The sequence below is a fragment of the Austrofundulus limnaeus genome, unplaced genomic scaffold (assembly GCF_001266775.1).
Source record: "Austrofundulus limnaeus strain Quisiro unplaced genomic scaffold, Austrofundulus_limnaeus-1.0 Scaffold161, whole genome shotgun sequence".
NCBI lineage: Eukaryota > Metazoa > Chordata > Actinopteri > Cyprinodontiformes > Rivulidae > Austrofundulus > Austrofundulus limnaeus.
The window spans coordinates 1049139-1070949 of NW_013952563.1; the positions used below are offsets into that span (position 1 = coordinate 1049139).

At 39.0% G+C, this 21811-nt stretch overlaps 2 protein-coding genes across 7 annotated transcripts in view; one reads left to right on the top strand and one right to left on the bottom strand.

The window, feature by feature from the left end:
* Positions 1–18397, top strand: part of oxr1a (oxidation resistance 1a) — a 191866-nt gene extending 173469 nt beyond the window's left edge. For 4 of the 6 annotated variants that reach the window (XM_014017107.1, XM_014017108.1, XM_014017110.1 and 1 more), the window contains 8 exons: positions 687–852; positions 7915–8080; positions 10745–10825; positions 12076–12201; positions 14445–14597; positions 14679–14774; positions 15891–15964; positions 16996–18397. In XM_014017107.1, coding sequence (XP_013872561.1) covers positions 687–852; positions 7915–8080; positions 10745–10825; positions 12076–12201; positions 14445–14597; positions 14679–14774; positions 15891–15964; positions 16996–17131 — 998 coding nt within the window. In that variant the 3' untranslated portion in view covers positions 17132–18397. Of the gene's footprint in view, positions 1–686; positions 853–7914; positions 8081–8164; positions 9578–10744; positions 10826–12075; positions 12202–14444; positions 14598–14678; positions 14775–15890; positions 15965–16995 lie in introns of those variants that run through there. The other 2 variants (XM_014017109.1, XM_014017112.1) reach the window with 2 other exon arrangements.
* Positions 18398–20719: 2322 nt separating this feature from the next.
* Positions 20720–21811, bottom strand: part of sqlea (squalene epoxidase a) — a 13459-nt gene continuing 12367 nt past the window's right edge. Inside the window, exon 11 of the mRNA XM_014017113.1 lies at positions 20720–21511. Within this exon, the coding sequence (XP_013872567.1) occupies positions 21319–21511 (193 nt within the window). The 3' untranslated portion in view covers positions 20720–21318. The remainder of the gene's footprint in view (positions 21512–21811) is intronic.

Below are 21811 nucleotides of genomic sequence, written 5' to 3' on the forward strand. Positions count from 1 at the left end.
GACTTGTTATTGAATGTTTGCTCTTTTGAAAAATTATCCAAACATTGATTTGTCATCATATATATTATATAAAATAATGAGAAATTATGTTTGACTTCAGTTGGATCATATTAGCTCAAAATCAATTTAAAAAAAACATTCAGTACACTTTATAACCTGGTTTGCTATCTGCTTTTACTTACTTTAAAAACAAATGTCAAAATTGTTTCCTTTACAGATTTGTTGCAGTGTATTTACAGATTTGCAACAATCCCATTTTGTACAGTTCGTTTACTTTCTGATTCAACTGCCTGTGATTTGAACTGCGTTTGATGGATGTAAATTGACTTTTAGCCAAGATTATTAGTTTTCTTTTGATACCAAACATGTCAAGGTTCAACTTACAGATCCTAAGTTAAAAGATATAGAAAACGAGAAATGCTGCTTTGCCCCTGGTACCCGGGGCTTGGGGCTCAAGAGGAACTGTTTTCTGATTTACACCATGGCCATTGACATTATCAGTGAAACTGACCTTTCACCTCATCACAATCATGTACACACTTAACAGACAGACTCAGGATTGTAGTTTGAGCGAGTTCATGGTTTGGATTCTGATTACTCTGACAGTTTACTGACAGGTGACTTACTGTACTTCTGTCTGTGAGCTCGTTTGCTTCTGTGAACATGTGACTTTGTGTTTGCATCAGTTACAGGCTCTGCTGAAAAGAGGAAGCATCGCTCCCACAAGTTCCTGTGCTTGCGAGTGGGGAAGCCCATGAAGAAGACTTTTGTTTCCAACGCCAGCGCCTCCATGCAACAGTACGCCCAGCTGGGCAAGAAAAACGAGTACTGGTTTGCCGTCCCCCAGGAGAGGTCAGTAGCTGTGCCACACCTCCTGCTGCTCCACAACAGAGTGCAATAGACTTCAAATGAAGAAGGGTTTGTGTTGGATTTAATAACAGGGTTTAAAATGATGGAAGCCCTTCTGCTTCTGTGGTTGGAATATAAAAAGGAATGAAATGAAARTGAGCCCATAATAGGATTTTGATATATTTCTTGCAAACCACAAAACCTGAAGCTCCTCATCTCCTTTTTCTTTAATATTTGAGACCATTCAAACACGAGCTCTTTGACAGGTTCTACTCCCCCTAACYGGTTCTGATTCAAGATGATTTATTATTTATTCACTCTGCAGGGTGAACGAATGTTGTGGCACACACACACCAGGGGATCARCTAAAACAGTTCTGTGTTCTTACTAAAGCCAGCGTATGCACAGTACCTTTGAAATAAGTTTTACCCACAACTTTGTTAAAGTGTTTCTGACCTGCATTTAAATCAGTGCACTGTTGCACATAAACAATCAGCCTGGGTGTGTTTGTGTTATTCTGAGTCGGATCAGTAGGTCTGGATTCACTGCTGCCAAGTAAGCTGGACTCATATTTACACATAGAGCTTTGATGAACTGTACTTATTTAGCGCCTTTCTACCCCACCAGGCTATGTGAAGCCCTTCACAGCCCAGTGTGTTTCTTCATTTACCAACACACATACACATTCATACAGCACTCTACTACAGCTCTACAAAGCTGATTTRAAAAATAATAATATAGAGTCTAATCAGTGCTTCAGATCACATTCATACACCGATCAGGCACTTCAGAGACAACGAGGTGGTCAGCTTCCTGCCCAGGGACATGTTTGTTGGCATGCTGCTGGAATTGGTCCTCCAACTCTATCATTAGCTATGTTTACATGCACAAAATTCTTTGATTGGATTGAAATGTAGTCAGATTAAATAATGCATACATGCGTTTATTTACATGCGCACAATCCGTTCGTAACGAGTGTTTACATGCCACCCGGCTTTTATTCAGAGTAGAAGCACTGACATGCGCAGTTGCCAACTTTCCCTAAAAAAGAAAAACATAGAAAAAAGTTCTACTTTCATCATGAACATAATCAAACAGCTTCTGAGCTCAGAATGGACCTGTGACAGCTTTTAATCATGGTGGAGACATTGCTGCACTCTGGTTGAGCTACAGGTGACGCAAATACTTTTTTTTGCRAAGCGGCGCAGGCTGTTTGTCTTCCTTYTTTTAYTGAATGAGAAAACGGGAGGAAAATTTYTGTGCTGCTGAAAACTACAGCGCTGCTGTCCYACCCTGCACAAAAGAGCAGAAACCGATGGATAAATGTCAGAAGACATGAACAGTCAGGYCAGTTTTCCRCAATCAGCATAAACCACCTCTYTCATTCAGATTACAAATTCATTCGGATCGAGCTGAATTGGGTCAGAATAATCTGAATGGGGTGTTTACATGACACATTTTTAKTCCGAATGGSCGTTTAATCCGATTACTTATGTCCATGTAAACGTAGCTATTGAAGGGTGACTGCTCTAACCACTGAGCCACAGCTGAATGAGAATAAGAGCCTCTAAAGTGTTCAGAGAATGTGGACCATAAAGCTCATTTTCTTTCCCAGATCCTTAATCACGTTTAAATTAGGCAAATAAGCATATATTTTGTAACCAGRCCTCATAAATATTGACATTGAAATCCCTCTCAAGTCAATTTTATATAAATTGAGCTATTTGAAGCATTTGTAGTTGATTGTCACCCCCAACATATACGCCAAGCACTAATTATTTTCAGAGAGTAACCGTTTGGTGTACATCTACAACACAAGAATGGTTATACATTAACTGTGGTGGTAGGATAGAGTTATCTTCAACATGTACATCAACACAAACAACTATAACTCCAACTTTCTCATTAAAAGCTCATCTTTGGCTACATTCACACTGCAGGCAAATACAACACGTCAGATGTTTCACAACAGTCTGAACACAACAAATCAGTTTTTTTTTTCTTTTCAAATCTGACCCAGGTCCTTTTCCTGTGTGGTACTAAATCRGATACATTTAGTAGTACTATTGCTATTGGTGCATAGCATTATTTTGTTTTTTTGTGTGCTGATGCTGCTGCTGTTACACCAGAATTTCCCCTCCGCGGGACAATAAAGGCTGTTTCTATTCGATTCATATTGACWGTCAGTCATGTCACACTTCCTCCACCTTTTATGTCATTGAGGATGGGGTATACAGATCATATCAACAATGTTCAACAACTCTGCAGCATTTCAGCTATAAAACAAGTGAAGTTGCTTCATCTTGTTTTAAATTTGCCATGACCTGAATGACTAAGAATCCACAGCAACGTATGATACTAACGTTAGTGTCAGACTGTATTGATACTAAAGTATTAGTACTTTGATGGGGTTGATATTTGAGTTTGTTTCTACCTTCAGCACATAATTTCCCATTTTAAAACTATAACGCTGTGCCAGAGGGACCATCAAGAGGCAAAAATAAATATAAATGCTGAACCAAACAAGCATGTTTAATCGGTTTTAYAACTTCATAACAACAACTTCAGTAATGATACACACATGCTAATGTGTAGCATCCATATTTACTTCCTTGAACAGTGGSCAGTGTGTGACGTCACATTTTTTTCTGCACTTGCGTTTAATGTGAACGACCACACAAAAATATCAGATCTGCGCAAAAAAAATTGGAATTGAGCATTAAGACCTGCTATWTACCTAGCCTCAATTTAAAACTTGGGCATGAAAGGCAGCACTTGAGGAGTGTTGGAACTTCAAGTCTCTGTTAAGTTTGGAAGTAATCTTTGTCACAGCTTTTGAGCTTTTTTTTTTTTGTTTTGGTTTGTTCTTTCCAATTACAACATTTCTTACCTTGGTATAGGAAGTTAGCTGCAGTGYGTGTCCCTCTTGGGGATAATAACACAAGGATATGGCCGATTCAATGCTGGTATTAGAATGCAGGGATGAAAGTAATTTGCTACTTTTTATTCCYAACCTGTCTTTGCTTTAAGCAGGCCAAGGTGTTCGGAGGACACAATCATAAATCTTTCACACTGACAGGACATCTTTAACAGTCTTGTTTATTCAGATGCAGCTGGTCTCTCTGTTGCTTGGCYTAGATGGGAGGCGACCTGCGAAGATGTATTTAAGTCGTCTCTCGAGTGTTTGAAATAMAAAACGGGCAACAGAGTGAGCCGTGCACAGCTCTGACCTTCACAATCCTTTGATGTTTACAAACCGTAGCAAGACGTGGCTCGTGTTTTCTGTGGGTTTGATTTAATTGTGAGCTAATTCTTTGTGTTGAACTGTTTATATGTCAACTTTTAGCTTATAAACTGAAGATTCAATGCACTGGGCCTTCTCTGGAGAGGGTTGGGTTGAATATCACTGTAAGAGATGAGGCTTTTGTTGAGCCTTCAAACCACAATTAAAAAATGGGAMCGTTTTTTTCAATTTACTTTCTAAGTAATTTATTCTTCCATTAGAATATTCTTATGCATCTTTTTGTTCATATTTGCAAAACCTACGCAAGCAGAACATAAAAAAGATGTTGATTAGGACCCACATAGATTTATTTAATAAGTGAAACTCTGGGAAAACTGAGGTGCATTTATTTTTGCTGTGTGTAAGTAATAAATGAATTCCTAATGTCTTGTTGAAATTATGAGCTGCATTCATGATGTCCACTGTTTGCATCAGCTCCACTCAAACGTAATCACATTTTTTTACATTAGGTTTTTCAGCCATTGTTAATCTGGGAGCGTGCAGCAAACGTACAAATGTTCCTCATGTGTGTGAAGTGTGCAGCATCATTTGTGCCTCACAGAGGAGGCATTTTCTGTCATTTAGATTTTCTCCCTCAGCTGAGTGAGCGAGCTCCTGAACTGCTCCTCCAGTCTGCTAATTTAGTGTTTTGTAGCACGCACATTCATGAAGGAAAGAGCTTCCTCTGTATAAAACAGTTGAACCTGGTAAACGCACGTCTTTAATAATTCAGCTCTGAGACACCAGGCTGGTCAGAATGTATTCCTAATTAAGCTACAGCTAATGGGAGCTTCATTAAACGAAGTATAAATTTATCCACATTTCTTTCTCCAAAAATAACTTATATTTGATTATAACTGGCTGTAAAAATAAGAGTGCAAAATGTATTGTTTTCACTGTACTTATGACTGTTTTCCAGAAAGTAGCTCACAAGCTGAGAATTAGCTGTTTTCCTGTAGTTCTTTGATTGACAGGAGGCTTCTAGTCACGTGTTTCAGCTACCCAATGATACGCCTGTTTAAATTGGTGAAGTATGCACGCATGATCGATTGYCAATACGTTTAAAAAACGGCAAGTGTTCAGACTTCATCGGCAAACCTCTTCTTCACTCCATTTCTAAAACCGTTCATGTTCAAGTGGTGCATGACAGGGATGCAGATCAGGGCTGAGCAGAACGCAACAAATAAGTGTCCTCCATGCTCGTGCAGAAGGTTCGGTGTGTGCAGTAAGAAGGTTGAAATTTAACAGCAGGAAGGTTTTTATTTCATTTATAAAAATAATAGAAGGGGCAAGGAGGGGYCTTACCAGAGGCCCGAATCCCCTCATCTGGCTTAGATTTCAACTTTCAAAAGCTTAGAATACAACATTAGGTTTGATTATCAGTTTCACTCTGATTAGCACCTTYATTCATGTGACTGAAACATCTCTGTGAGCCAGGCTAACAAAGGGCCTGACAACTCTCCACTGTGAGGGCCAAGGAGTTCCAGGTGAATCTAAAAATATAACAAGGTTTCTTATAAAATTCTGTAATGTTTGGAACTCCACAARCTCCAGACTTTTGGAATTGAGAAGGCCTCCTGGATGGGAAGTGAAACGTTTTCAGCTTTAGAATAAGAGTCCGCTAGTTTTTATTTATTTTTTTGTTGGTTTATTCATAAAAAGAAAAAGGTTTGGATTTCTCAACCCTTCACCAGCTGTCACGTTGTCCTCACTCAGTCTAAAGTAGGCATGAAGCAGTCGTACATTTCCTGAACTTTCTAAATTATTAGGAWATTATGAATCCTCACCCACTTAGCTGCTGCTGGTCTTTTCTCTCTGTAATCACCTTCAGCTCAATGCCAAAGAATCAAAGTTTTGCCCGTGGATGTGTTCAGTTGTCTGTTGTTTTTAGCAAAGTTTCTCATGAATCATTTGACGGGTTTTACTAAGATTCTCAGAAACATTTTGTTGGCTGTACCTCCATAACTAATTACATTTTGGAGTCAACAAAATTTGAGATGCTCACCATAGATTAGCAACATCAAACAAAACAAATGACTATTATTGACATTTGTTTTTAAACAAACTGTCTAATATTTGGTGTTACAGTAGCGGAAAGTCATCCCAACATCTACTCTGAGTGCAAACACATCTCACAAGATCTCGCATGAAACTACCTGCATGTGATGTTGTTCACAATGTTTGACTGAGCTCCTTTACTGTCATAAAATGATTAATCCTTCTCCTTCATTCTCTGACAGCCTAAAACAAATACTACTTCCTTCAYATACAGTTCAGTCTCAGCAACTAGCACCAAACTTTGTTTTGTGTTTGCACTTATTCCCCCTGCTAAGCACTGCACTGCACCACCCCGCCCCCTAAACACACACACAAACACACATTAGACTGTATATCACTGAGCTGCAACTGAGACTACTTGATGGAAAAAATCAGTTGGTAAATTGCAGAAAACATGAATTTTCAGCTGCCATCCCACTAAATTCAGTGTTTGTGATCAGGTGAGCCATGCAGCCTTGTTCTGACCTGTCACTGTTTGAAAATTAAAGATTATGTTTGTGTTTGCAGTTTGTAAAACTGCATTATTGAGAACTAAACAATAGATTAAAAAAAATACAGAAGTAATGATAGTAGGAGTTTCATTACTATTACTGATAATAAAACATTAAATACCTTCTAGATCAGTGGTTGGTTCCCAAACTTTTCAGCCTTTGACCCTCATACCAGCAGCAGAGACCTGAGCCCCCAACTGTTGTTGCATCATAAACCTTGTTTTCACGTCAAAAAAATAAGAGCATAGTAACAATATTCATTATGCTATTTTTGTCCATTTTAAGTACACTAACCTTACATATTTGTAACAACGAAGGCAAAAAGTGTTATTAGTTGTTATTTTCTAATATAATTAATTCAGAACATCTTTTCAGGACCCCACCTTGATGTTTTGGGACCCTATTGTGGGTCTCGACCCCAACTTTAGAACACACTGTTCTAGATGATGGTGGACATCAGAAGTCCTGCAAAATCATTGATTTTAATTTTAAAGCTGCTCAGGAATGTGTAACAAAGCAATTATTAGTAAGTTTTTTTAACTTTCAAATAAGACAGAATAAGATAGAGCTGTGCTTCCTTCAGATGGCTTRAATGAGCTTATCTGCAAACCTCTAAATGATTTTAATGCAGTGAGGTGACAACAGTTCTTATGATCAAAGCTGTGCTTTCTTACTCTTTATTTTCTCCTACTGTTGTTGGGGAGGATTATATTAAAATACTACTAATAATACTAATAATTTCTTCCAAATATTATCTTWCATCTAAACATAAACAAGTAGATGGTGCAAAAATATTATCAGCATAGTTTTTTGCGTGCCTTGATTTATTTATTTAAAAGGGTCCTCGTTAGTCTCTGCATAGGCAGAGACCACTCTTCCTGAGGCCCAAAACACACCAAATAAAACACATCAAAACCAATACAATACAATCAACAAAAAACAAAATCAGAAACAGCCAGCGCAAACCTTAAAACAAAGAAACCAACTTACAACAGCAAAATAAATCTACTGGCTCAAATATGTCTAAATACAAAAGAAAACAAGAGAAAATCACGATKAAATCAATAAATTATTGGCTTAATGGATTTAGGAATTGACGGCTGTTTTTACTGTCATACTGTTTGATTTGTTTGATATTTAAAATAAAACAGTAACTCGTAGTATTGAAAGGTTCTACAGAATTGATGCATTTTTTTAAAGAAATTGTATATTTGTTCTGTTTCTCCTTCCCAGATCAAACCACCTGTATGTATTTTTCAAGCAGTGGAGCCCRGACATGTACGGCGAGGGGGTCAGAGGGATGGATCAAGAACCAGGGTTCATGGTTATCAAAAAAAACGTAGTATCAGAAACATCTGATGATGAGCCCATCACTGAGCTCAATGTCAAAGAATGGGAGGTAAGGTCTAGGAAAATAAGTGCCCTCACCTTGTCAGAAGTGTCTTTGTTTGTCGTATCAGACCTCAMAGATATGGATTAAGGTCAGTCTTTGACTGTGGTTTAATCCATAACCTGTGAAAACACAAGTTTTTTTGCTAGAGTTTGGTTTAATTAGTGGTATGGTAAATGATAAATAATTGATTTGCTTTCATTATGCTGTGCATATTGTGAACGTGTTGTGTAGATCTTATTTGTACACCATTTAAATTGTGTAGTTGGCAAGCCTTAGTTTTGTATTAAAYGTCTGTATTTATCCCTTTTGTTGCACCACTGCATATTTTTTTGGTTTAATTGTAAATTTTTGTGTCAATTTTCTGTCACACTGCAAATTTTGTGTAAGATGTGTCCCACTTGCTTTGCTTGGAATTGTGCTYTTCTGAACTTCCAACCAAAGTGTTTTGCATGTTTGTGTAATTTTTTAATTCTTCTCAGCCATCGAATGGCAGTTTTTCWTTATATGTTGTGTGAGTGGCACTAGTGTTGGTTAGCATTTGTCAAATTCATTTTCTGAATGGCAAATGAAAAATATCACTATATGTTCATTATTTTTTTGGTTACAAAAATCTCCCCCCAAAACAAGTGACATCAATGGGTGACATCAATTTCTGTTTTTTATTATTTTTTTGTAGATTTTCTAAATTTAAAGAAAGAGAGAAAAATCATAGATGAAGGTTGTCTGCACATCTAGATATTCTAATCTTTTGATGCAGCTTTGTAAAAAGTGGATGAGATCTACGGTAGTCAAACAAAACCCTGTGATTAATGAAAAGGATGTGTTCATTGTGGAGAGAAATTGATACGATGGAGGCTGTGCTTTAAACTTTAATGTGAATGAATGATGTAGGAAACAAAGTGGACTGATTTGTTTGTCTGCTGACCTCTGGATAACAGCAGCAACATGATCCATGACATCAGATTAAGTAAATAGGAGCCTTGATTATGAGGTTTTTGCCACAGGTGAACATTTTTATTAGTGTTTTATAAAGTTTATTTGTTTATTTTATTATTATTATTTTTTACAAATAATATGTCAGAGAAACTTTATCATATTTAATGTAGGGACGGCTATTTATGTCACATGAGAAAAACTAAATATACATTTCAAAAAATAGTTTCAGGAGTAATGCTGTTACTGCCTCTTTAAATTCTGTCGGGTAGGAGGCRGGATCATTAATGTCGTTTTATCCAATGGGATTTCAGTAGCTGTCYCATCACGTGTCCTCATTGGACAACTGCGATGTCACGCAGCGCAGAGACCCTTTGAGAAAAAGAAATGTTCTATTTTGGTCCGGCTGTCGCCCAGGATTTACGCCGAACTCCCAGTGTGTTTGTGACGCGCGGAAAACTTAAAGTGTCCGTAATGTGACTTTTACCTTTAAGCTCGTCCAGTGGGCAGGAAATGTTTTCTAGGAGGGTGAAGGACCAGGACAAGCGGCAGACCCCTAAGTACACCTGTGTATGTCATGTTCTCTGAATGTAACTTGTTTCTATAGGACAGTTGTTAGCATGCTATGCTAACTTGCTATCAAAGCCTGTTGTTCGCCGGCTAATTGTTTTACTGGTTTGGTTGACTTTTGTTGTTTATAGTTAGTCGTGTTGATAATATACTATAATGTTAGACTGTCTAGTGGTCGTCTTTGCACGGTTTAAGCCAAGTAAAAAGTTTTCAGAGGCACTGTCACCTTGAGTAACATACAACTTTGTTAKACTACAACACATTTTGAATCTTCGGTTGGTGGAGAGGCTTACACTTGGCTAATTTTTGCTTTTATTACAGAAGATTAAATTATTAAATAAGTGTTTGCTTTCTTTGTTGATCACCCGCGTTTAATAAGAACTATTAGCAATTTCTGAAAGCTAGCTAGGTTGCTTTATAAATAGTTAATAATCAAATTAGGCAAAGTAGATGAGAAGCACAAGCATGTTTTTTATTTGTTTTAGTTGTAACATGCATGGTCAGCTTAACCAGAAAATGTATGCACTCATACGCTAGCAGAATGTTATATTGTTAAAATCAGTTKTTATTAGTAGTTAGATTATTGTCTGTTTTTGACAGCTGTGTCTATTTCTTTCACATTGCTTTTAGTATCTTTCATTTATTCACTTGGTTGAAAAGCACAGGCAGGAGATGATCCTGGAAGTAAGAAGCAGTAGGTTGGTGTTTGCTGGAACAAAGCCATGCTCTGTGGGTCTGTCTGGATTGTAGCTCAGCAGTGATGCTGACAAACAACCTGGGCAAGTTTTGTTGAATTAGACAGACCTCAGCTGTTGTGTGTTAATGAAGACTCTTCTCATGCTCTCGGCAGGGTCCCTTTTGCATTTTCTCATCGGCGATGATTTTAGTAGCGGACTTTGTAGCGATGTTTACCACATTACACAAACATGCAAAATGACTAAGTGATCTAAAATGCCCCCTTTTCTCCTCCTTTTATCTAAACTAAACATTAAACACTGGCCTTCTGTCAGTGTAATGTGTTTATTCAAACTTTTCCTCATTGTAAAAGTAGGTGCAGGAATCGCTTTACTTGGTTTACTCTTTCAGAACTTATCCTTTCCTCCCCAAGGCCAGAAATAAAAGCAGTCAAGTTTTATGTTCCACTTGTTCCTGTGTTTGTACTGCCAGGTAGTGTCTCTGACGGAGTACCACCGTCGGATTGATGCGCTAAACAGTGAAGATCTGCGCTCACTCTGCAAACGACTCCAGGTGCCCCAACCAGCCCTGTTTCCCTCCCTCTCTTCTCTGCCCAGGACTCCTACAGTCAGCACCGGCACGCTCCTTTAGGATGCCTGCTTCAGGCTTCTGTTGCTACTGAAGTTGCAAATTACCATAAGAATTACCTTCTGCTTTAAATGAACACCTAAGGTTGAGTAGTTTGAGATCATCAAATTCATTCAAGGTCGCAAGACCAGATCAAGTCATTGCATTTGACTCAAAAACATGTTTTATCATTTTACTACAGATATGTTGTCTTGCTTGGAGCAAGGAGGTTTTCACGTGACTTCAGCCTTATCTTCATGTGTCAGGCTTTCCCTTTTACACTCGTAWTAGACATGTAGCATTTCAGTCCTCTAAATCAGTCTGAGTTGCAGGTAGCCAGTGCTAGCTGTTCGGGTTGATGTACACAGCAGTGTAGGTTGCACACAGGACAAAGAGTGGGTTTTTCAGTAAGAGGTTCCCTCYGTGAATGTTGGAAATGTGGCCTGCAGAAGGACTGGCAGGACGATGAGAGTTTTGTGGKGGGTGGTGGGAGTGTGGCACAGGACTCCCCTTACAAGATGAATGATGTTGTCCAAGAACAATGCAGGTAGGCTGAAACATGAGAGCCTCCCAGCCACCAGTGGCAAAGTGCGCCACAATCAGCTTCTGTTATCGAAAAAGATAGATCATCCACAGCAGTCGGTCGGTCAGAGAAAATGTCAAACAGCAAAGTGCAAATTATTCATTGGGTTCATTTCCTATTCACTTTGCATTCTCATCTCCCAGACAGCATCTCTAGTTGCTCTCCAAGCTCTGCCAAACCARTCCTGATCATCTGGCGTTAGAGAGCGGCAGAAAGATATTCAGCTGTCCTCCTCAGATTTTTGGATTGTSTTGTGTTGCTAGTAAACACTATATCTATAAATTTTGGCAGTACAACTAGATTCAAAGTTCCCAAAAAGATAAAAATTTTTTTTTTTTTTACTTTGACTTACTGTTGCTGAAGTTGGGCTATGGTTTAAGCCTTGTTCGTGATAGAACAGTACACCATTTCAGAGTTTCTTTATCTGCTTTAGCTTTTAGCCACTCTTTGCTGGTTATAGCTGTATGTAAATAGGTTGAGCTGTATATAATAGATAATGTGAATAAATAAACAAGTTGTGACAGTAGCTGCAACTGAACCCATTCAGCATCAGGAAGTTAAGCTTCTGCCTGTCAGTTTATATGCATCACTAACACACTGTTTGCTCTTGTAGATTACCACCAAAGAAGAGGTGAACTCCAAGCATGGCACGTCCATCAAAACTGAGCTGGAGCCTGAGACGTTCAAACCCAACCTCAGAGAACCCAGTGAGCTCCTGGAGGCCGAGCAGATAGAAAAGGTAAAGCTTTCTGCACAAACCTGCTCTCTGTAATGCATCCCAAATGTACAAGATACAAGTTAATAACAATGGGCCAAGACACGCTAAACGCTTGTCTCTAACAAGTGTCCCCAAAAGGTCAGAACSTGTCATAAACTACAGCTTTTATTAGAAAATATTTCCCAGGTACTGCTTGTCCCTGTCGATGAAACACAGGTGAAATGCACCCATGAGCCACATTGTTGGTCTTTATTCCTTTAATACAGCAAAAGCATTGTTTGTTTATTTAAGTATATTTTCTCTTGTTGCTGTGAATATATAAAATGTAAATTAATCCACTGCTAATAATGGTCCCATCAGTGTTGTTGTTCATTGTGTGAATTCTAGCTGAAACGATTCAGAGCCTTTGCTGAAACTGTACTGTAAAGATGTAAAAGTTAAACAACAAAGCTTATTTCTGCATATTGTAGGTGGATGTATCTTGTGATACATCTGGTAGGAAAACATGCAAAATCAGAGGAGCTGCTGGTCATTTTACTGTCAAACATCACGTATGGAAATCAGTCGCGAAGTTTACTTTCAGAATTGTTTTTCGTAGGCGTGCCCTGGGAATACAGAAGGCACCTGTCTCTGCTGTAACTCTTGTGTAGCTACTCATTAACTGTTGTTAGGTGGCTCAGTACCTGAAATCTGCAGAAACAATTACACCTGCAGTATCATCGGCATGCATTTCACCCAGGTGTGGACATTTAGGAAACACATGGAAACGGRGAAAACTCGGGTAATTTGAGGAAAGCATCATAAATCACTGATCTACTGATTAAAAGATGATCTTTCTCAGATTTTCATCTGTTCTTGTAAAAATGCTAGCWTTCTGGTATTATTAAGTTCATGTTCTTTTACAGGAAACATAGTACTGATTGGCTATGGTAGCTTTTTAGTATGTGATGTTATTAACGTAGGCTACAGTATAATTACTGTCATCTCAACTAATATTGTTAACTAAGTAATGTCCAGACTTTAGGTGAAAACTAGCCTGGTAAAAACCAGACCCTTTGTCCTTCACTTTGCTTCGTACGAGGGTCTGGACTCGTGGCTATAGAGAAGTGATTCTTGCTGGAGGCGTGGCCTCTGCTGAAGTTTGAAATGATTGGATCGGTTGGCCACGACGCATGTCGCTGTGAAGGAGGCTAAGCTAGGAAGCTAACCGGAAATCGTGTGCGCTGTAAACAACCCTACTGAGAGGAGAGAAGTACTGAGCCAAACGAGACAACTGTAAATGAGAGCTGCTGCTTTGTCAGACAGATTTATTTTAATTTGGAAGCCTTATCAMCACGGACTGGCTTCATTCACTTCCTCCACTGCTAAAATAAATAGCAGACACTGCRCAGAAAATTGACGTTCTGTTCTCTGATTGGCCCGGACGAAAATTTTCCGAAGAAATCCTTGTCTATGGGAGAAATCCCAGACAGAGCAGTGATGGGAAACTAGAATTGAGTGGAACTGCGTAGGAGGGCAAGGGCCAGGCTAGGTGAAAACATGAATACTGTTGTTTTTTATGGTGAAACGTTTTCTGTGTATTTTAAGAATGTCACAAGTAATTTGGAATTATTCATTGAAAAGATGACACATGGAAMGCTTCTGCAGGTGAAAATGGTCCCAGTCACAAAGGTACAGCTGTTAATCGCTCTTACTGACCGGTAACCTGCCAGGTTGCAGCTTTCTTTCATTCCCCTGAGGACTGAGCTTCAGAGGAGAGGCAGGTTTGGCCCTCACCTCATGATTTCATTTTCCTCCTCCTGACTGCACTCCTGCTTCCGCTCCAACTCTGAGGCATGTGCTGAGCCAACAAGAAAACAACAAAAGGACTGATGAGTCACTGGAGAGTGAACAAAACTAATGCAGCTTACTGTAGAAAGATATTGCACTGTTTGAATGTTTTTCAGCATCTTTTGTATTAGCCTGTTAAAAATGAAACGTGCTCTGCTGCTGCTCCAAAGCCTTTGTTGGTCTTATCTCCCTCTGCGCCACAGCCTCCGTTAATCCTGTCGGCAGTGGGGCCAAGCAGGCTCTCTTAGAAAGTGCCGGACCTCTCTTTCTCTAGAGGCCGATCTCGATGTTTCCAGCCCCGTTACTGTACTTTAAACACCAGCCAGTGTTAAAATGTCACTGCAGATGTAATTGAGCATCGGCGGCTGTGGCCTTTCAGTGTTTCAATTTCGTTGCTCCTTATCTACTTCTTTTTCTTTTTCTTCCTTCCACAGCTTGCTAGGCATCTCCCACCACGGACCATCGGGTACCCCTGGGCGCTGGCCTTTGGCACATCAAAGCATGGCATGAGCATTAAGACGCTGTATAGGGCCATGCAGGGCCAGGACACCCCAGTCCTCCTGGTCATTAAGGACAGTGATGGACAGGTAAACTGCAGGTGTAACTGAATCCCACTGCTGTGGACCAGTTTTTAACCCCCCCTGCTCTTTGTTGGTTTGTTCACTCAGGTGTTTGGTGCGCTGGCATCTGAACCCTTTAAGGTTAGCGAAGGCTTTTATGGCACAGGAGAGACGTTTCTCTTCACCTTCAATCCAGAGTTTCAGGTACATCACTTTAAGTTTTATAAAGMATAATGTTCAGTTTCTGCAGCCCCTCATGATGAGAGGACATCCAGGAGAACTGGTGTAGAGGGCTGCAGCTCCTGATTAGTTTAGGAGTCAAGGAAAATGTCAAATGTACCATCAATTAACCATAATCTGTTGTTTTCTAACATTTAACTTAAAATCTCCTAGCTTGCACCCATTTGAACTTTTGATGTGCTTTTTCCTTTTTTTTTCATTTCATTCAAAGCAGCATAAACATGTCTGACTATAACAACAGTCCACATGAAGCTTAGTCAGCACAGAGCAAAACGTTTCTCATGGAATAAACAAAGCATCAAATCAAACAACTTATTTGAGTGATTTGATGAATCTTTTTAGCCCTTTTAGTGTACATAATGTGATTGATTTTTTCTGACAATATTCACAAATCTGTAGTTTAATGTGTTTGTAAAACAGCAACAGTCAGCAGAGACATTAGAAAGTGGACACAAAAATACGAAGAGATCAGTTTTCTTGGTAGGTAGCTATAAACAGCTTTAAACGGTAGTTAAGTATTGTTTGTCTCTTTACTCGTGTTTGTTTTATTTATCCACACAGATGTTTTTATGTCTTGTAAAGATCATAAATGTTTTAGCAATCAAAGTTTGAATGAATCCAGTTTGTTTATCATCACTGTTAATGCAGGGRACAGTTTTAGTCCTGTCAGAATAAGCAGATGGTTCTGTTCCCAAAGTCCCAGATGAACAAATAAAAAAACGAGATTTTCGAAATCTGAGTTTAGGAAACCCTATACATAGTCTTATTTAAGTTAATTTACTCTTTGCAGCCAGTATTCCAGGCCTGAGGTTGTGTTAAATGATTTGTTTTAGTTGTTGCATCTAAAACCAGGACAGAAACTTAGCTTGTTGTAGATATTCCTGTCTTCATTAGATTATGTGCTAGTCATTCTCTGTAAAGTACTATATTATTATTATTAAGTTGTGCACTTCTCTTCAAAGGGTTCATTACAGCMTGTTTGTGTTGTAGGGACGTTTGTCTCTTCTCTGAGGCTGACGTTTGAGAAAATAAGAGAATATTAAGTGCAGTCAGTTCATTGTTGTGCTGTGTTCCTAACAGGTTTACAAATGGACAGGTGACAACATGTTTTTCATCAAAGGAGACATGGACTCCTTAGCTTTTGGTGGAGGAAGGTACGTTAGAAATCAACAATTATGACTGTTGATGAATATTTATTTTTATTTGGCCTTTATTTAACCAGACAGAACATTAAGAACAAATTGTTATTTACAGTGTTTGCCTGGCAAGTGTCAAGGACATTTGAAGGGACAGGGGAAACACTCAAGATAAGCTGATAAGCTATTTCAATGATAAACAGAGTACTACTTATATTAAAACACTATAGCTAAGAAGAATCAGAAAATGTTTTCATATATCACCATTAGGTGGTAAAACATTTGGATTAAGGGCTTCCACTAAAATAATATTCTTGTAAATTTAATTCATTTATATTAACATTAGTATTTACAGAATAAAATGTGTATAAAACAGTCAGAAGACAAATGGACGTGGTAAACCTGCAGTTTCCCACTCTGTTGTGTCAAAACCTGTGCCCCCACCTAAGTTTAGATTTCAAGTCTTTCATGTTGTGTTTCAGGCTGTAATGTATTAAGAGGCTCAGAAAAGAGATTAATCTTTTCTTTTAGCATTTTAATTAAAATATAAAAGTGTAAAACAAATAGCGGCACAGTGGTTAGAGCCTCAACAGGAAAGCTGCAGGAGCGACTCATCTTTCTGTGTGCAGTTAGCATGTTCTCCATGTGCACACATGAACAATGAATGAATGGATACATGAAATGATTGGCTTCACACCACAGAGATTGAGAGGAAATGATGGAGGGTACAAAACGAGCTGTGATCTCAGTGGGGAAACAGAATTCAGTATGACACCRGTCCAACGTAGCGTCAGTAAAACATGGGCCCAACTATAAGTCTAAAATGTCCTTAAACATTGTAGACACCTGTCTCTCTGTCTGTCTTTGTACATTCTACTCTTCTTGAGCTGCTGCTGTATTTAAAATATTGAAAATGTTGTTTGAGGACATGAGATCAGATGCAGGTGTTTGACAACTAGCTTGCTGTACAACAGTGCTAACTTTTATTTCTTGCCTAATTGCAGTGTCCTGTAAACCAGTAAAGAGCTGTGTGTTGTGTTCTCTTGCAGCGGGGAGTTTGGCCTGTGGCTGGACGGAGATCTTTACCACGGACGGAGTCACTCCTGTAAAACATTTGGAAACCCAATGCTTTCGAAAAAGGAGGACTTCTACGTGCAGGACATAGAGATCTGGGCTTTTGAATAACACGTCGGTCCAACACAGGGAGAAAATTAAAAACAAGTCCTTCAAAGGGCAACACCTGGGAGTCCTCCTCCTTTAGAACAATGGCAACGTCCCAAACCTAACTGCACATGTCCAGGGCTCCCCGTCTGGCAGCCAGCTATCGGATGCTTGTTGTGCGTTACTACTGCAGTTAATACGGAGCTTTGTTTTCTCTTTGTGAAAAGTTAACTTTGTGTGTATCTTGTTACAGCCTTGTGCAGCGTCTTTGCAGTGTAGGGAGGGGGGTGGGAGGGGTTAAGGAGAAATCAGTGGGGGGTGTCATCAGGGTGGGGGACCACAGGGCGTTGCAGAGGGGTTCATTCATCTCTCTACAGGTGGCTGAGGTTTGGGACTGACGTGGGAAGAGACCACAACCCCTGCTGGTTCTGAAAAATGCATCGCAACAATCTCAAGGAGTCCCCCACCACCTGCACCCTCTCAGACCCCTGCCCCCTCCTCGTTCTTCGTTCATTCAGTAGGTTGTTCCAGCACCGTCAGCTTTGACAGAGAGACCTGATTAGAGGGCAGGAGCTGAACACATTCCATTACTCTTGATTGTGGAGTGTCAAAATCAAAGTGATCTGTGGTGAGAATCAAACACACCGGCAACAAGACGTGACCCTAAAACCAGAGGACAAAACAGAATCTTTGCTGTTTGTAGTGGGGGAGGGCAGGGGGGGGGTTAGTCTTTCCAGTCCCGTCTGCTGGGGTTTCTCCACCGAGGGTCAACTTCTTTCAGTATTGTGTGTCGTAGTCCTCCTGTCGTTCTGTCACAGCACACCGCCAGAAAGCACATAGCTATAACCGGATCACCCATCGTCGTATCGTTCTGTTCAGTGGGTGTACGTGTGAGTCCAGCTCGGACCGGCTCCTCTCGTCCGGACGCCGGTTCTACTGTTCGTAGACAGTAACGTGTTGCAATAGATTCGTGAAATATGCAAATAACTGTTCTGTGACCTCAAATAACCCACAGGTCGTGGCACTTTGGCCGCCGCCTGTCGCTCTTTAAGGAGAGAAACTTGTAAAGCTTTTATGTCTTGATAAACAATTGCTTCTCTGGGTCTCGTTGGAAAAGCCTGGGGTGTGGTTAACTGTTTCACATGCATATATGACAACTCTGTATTGGGTATATATGATTATATATGGGTTTATATGATCATATATACGTATATAAATATATATAATTTGCTGTTGAGTGTGACAGTGATATTTGTGCTGAGATTTCAGCTGTGACTAAAATGTATATTACCCTGTAAATTAATGTTAAAATAGATTTGTTCCTATATATATATATATATAAATATATATAAATACACAATGCTCTATACATATATATATATATTATACATATAATATATATATATATTATACATATATATATTATTCATATAATATATATATAGTGTGGGTTGATGGGATTGCTTCTGCCACTTTATTCTGATGTGAAAGCATCAAGGCCAGGTTCTTAGATTTTCTTAGTAGTAGCTGTACAGTACTATTTTTTTTTTCATGATAACTGTTAACTGTTAGTAGAAAGCTTGCTGCTACAAATATCGACAGGAATATTCTTTTATGCTCCGATGAGGAGGATTACTGTGAGGAAGAAGGATGTGGTCAAACAGAGCAGGTGTGAYGGTTCGGCGGACGATCAGACGACCATCACGCAGGTTAGAGCCGTGTGTTCAGTACGTCACCTTCCCTTGTGGAGTCCCTCTGCTCTGGTCTTCCACACCAGTGTTTGTGTCCATGTGGAAAATCACAGAGTATAAATGGATAACCCTTCCGATAACATCACCAGAGCAATGTAACAGTGATGTATAAATACCAATAAATTTACAGTCGTTGAAACTTGAGATTTTCCTGAACTTCGGTGCTTTGCTTGTTTCTGCACTTTCTTTAATGGTTTTACTCTTGTGTCTGCTAGCAAAATATCTCTCGAACCACTGGATAGATTTTAATGAAACTTATTAGAAGTAATCAAAATGTACTTTTTTTATTGTTGTTAAATCTTTATTTCACCWGGAAAMTCCCATTCAGGTTRAAACTCTTGCAAGGGAATCCTGGCCAAGGCTGACAGTGGTRCATCTAGAGTCTAAATACAGTTCAATATGGCTGCCACAGCCTACTGTCCTTAAACACAAAAATGGCTTTAAGTTCAGTCYCTTTAGAGCACATGTGTCAAACACAAGGCCCGCTGGTGACTCCTGTGTGGCCCGCCAGGGAGGGTACCCCCACCCAATTTTTTTTTTTTAAATTTAACATGAAATTTGTTTCTTATATCAATGGTAAACTTTAAATTTATGGTTAAATGCAACAAAATTAATTTAATAATAATAAATGTAATAAATTCCTGTTCCTGAGCTGTTGGCTTGAAGTAACAGCAATTTAGTTGGATAGCACAGTACTAATGTCTGAAAATAAGCTGCTTTAAAGTCACCATCAAACATAAACTACATCTGCCATAATGCAGCACTCAGTAGAAACTCATCAGTGAGTAAAACTTTGTTTTTTAATAATATTTCTGTATTTATTACAGATTTAGTCAGTCATACACTTAGTTCTTATCAATGTTTAAAAGAGGACTTGTTAAAAACTGTGTTTAGTCAAAGTTAAACATGAAACGTAAAGGTTCATTACAAGTGGCCCCTGCTTTAGAGTACTGTGAAGTGGTTTTGAGCAGCGTGATGTAAAGTCAGGAGTTTATATGAAGAGAACCACAAGTCTGAGCACCGTGTGTCTGCTCTGCAACCCTTCAGTCTGCAGAGCTTTATGGAGCTGACATCATGTGGCTGTAAGAACCACAGACCCACCTGATTGTTGCTGTCATGTCTTTGTAGGTTTTAGGGTTTAATTTTAAGGAGTAGAAACCCAGCTGTGGTCATAGGCCAAATTTATACTTCCTGTATCATGAACTGGAAAAAAAATAAAAGAAAATAACTTTTGTTTATTATTATTATTCTTTAAAAGTCAAAATTTTACATAAACATGTTAATTTCAATTGAAGCCCACTGGGTGGGCGTCTGCCTACAGCTGCAATCCTCCAGCTGTGAGTGAGCGCCATCTGCTGGTTGTGTTTAATTCATGTTTTGACTCCCGAATCAAAGCTGCTTTACTACTTTCTCATCTGATTCAGTCAGAAACAGCTCGACAGCCTCTGGCTCAWACTGAATCTGCTCCAGGTTTAAAAAAGGGAGTTTCATAATGAAATATTTCACAATATGTTCGCATAATATCCAGTGAATCTCTGGTCTTATTTGAATAAAACYTYTAGAAAGTAATCATTAGACATCTGATTTAATGATTAAAGTCAACCCAGTTCAAGATGGCTGCCACAGACAAATGATCTTTAAAGCAACACAAAATGTTCATAACTCAGTTTTTAGGTGGTGGTAGCTGCGAGACACAACCTAAACTGACATCTTGTGTGTGAGACTGTGGACGTTTTACAGAATCCTGAAAGGCAGCAGGTGATGAGCATTTCTTCAAGAAATTGTTTCAGTCATGGCAGTAAATCTGATCTGTATATTACATTTTATCTGTAACAGATCAATACGATGACTTTACGGTTGATTAGTTTCATAAAACCTTGGTTTATTTGAACTGTTCATCAGTGTCACCGCAGGTAAATACCAGAACAGAAAAAAAACCACCTGTGGATTAATCCAGAGGCTTTCTGTTCCTCATAAAGAACTCACTGCATCAACTGACAAACAGCAGGATAAMGACAAAATGCTTTAAAGAACACACACAAAAAAAATTTTTTTCATAAACAGTAATGCACATATTTTGCTCAGCAAAAAAGAATTCTTATTACCCTGAATATTTACCTTTAAAAACAATACAGTATTGAAAAAACACGTCTCAGCTTTAAATTTAAAATTAGGCTTTCCTCAACACAAAATCCTAAATTTGTGCAGTAAAATAAACAGAGATGTAAAACTGTTCCAGCTGATTTCTAATCCAAACATTTAGCAGAAAAAGGCACCGTTTGTCCATATKAAAACATGTCCAGTCATGTTTTACAGTTCATGAACGATGCTGCTGAAAACAGTGATCTGAGAAGAGCCATCAGAGCTGCAGTCCTCAGCATCAACATGTTGGTGGAAATATTTCATTTCCTGCTAGGATCCTGCCCCGTTTAGTTTTTTTACTCCCAGSTGTGGCGCCACCTAGTACACCAGGTATTTGAGTTCAGAGTAAACRAGCGGGAAAATGACCCGGCAGGCCCGGTACAAGATGGCTCCACTTTTATACAGAGCTCTGGGTTTGGTGCTCCAGGACTCGGACTTGAATTTGAAGTAGATTGCGTACAGCGCCACGGCAAAGAAGTGTCCGATCAGAGTCATGGGTTTAGGTGTCAGCCTGGTGAGAAGCAAAGAAGTTTTATTAACTTTTGTTGTGTTTTAAGGACATCAGTTCACATTTTTAAGGAGTTAGCAGATGTTTTTTTTTTTATTAAAAGTACAACGAATCATTAGCCTTACAGATAAAAATACTGTAAATACTCAAGCACAGCTAAAAGTGGTCGTAGAAGGAAACAAATGTGAAATCTGCAGATCATCATGCAAGACTTTCGTACATTTCTTTTTTTATCACTTCAGTAGAAAAAAGAACTTAATTAGTTTCTTAATTTCTTCATCAGTGACTTTATATATACAGTAT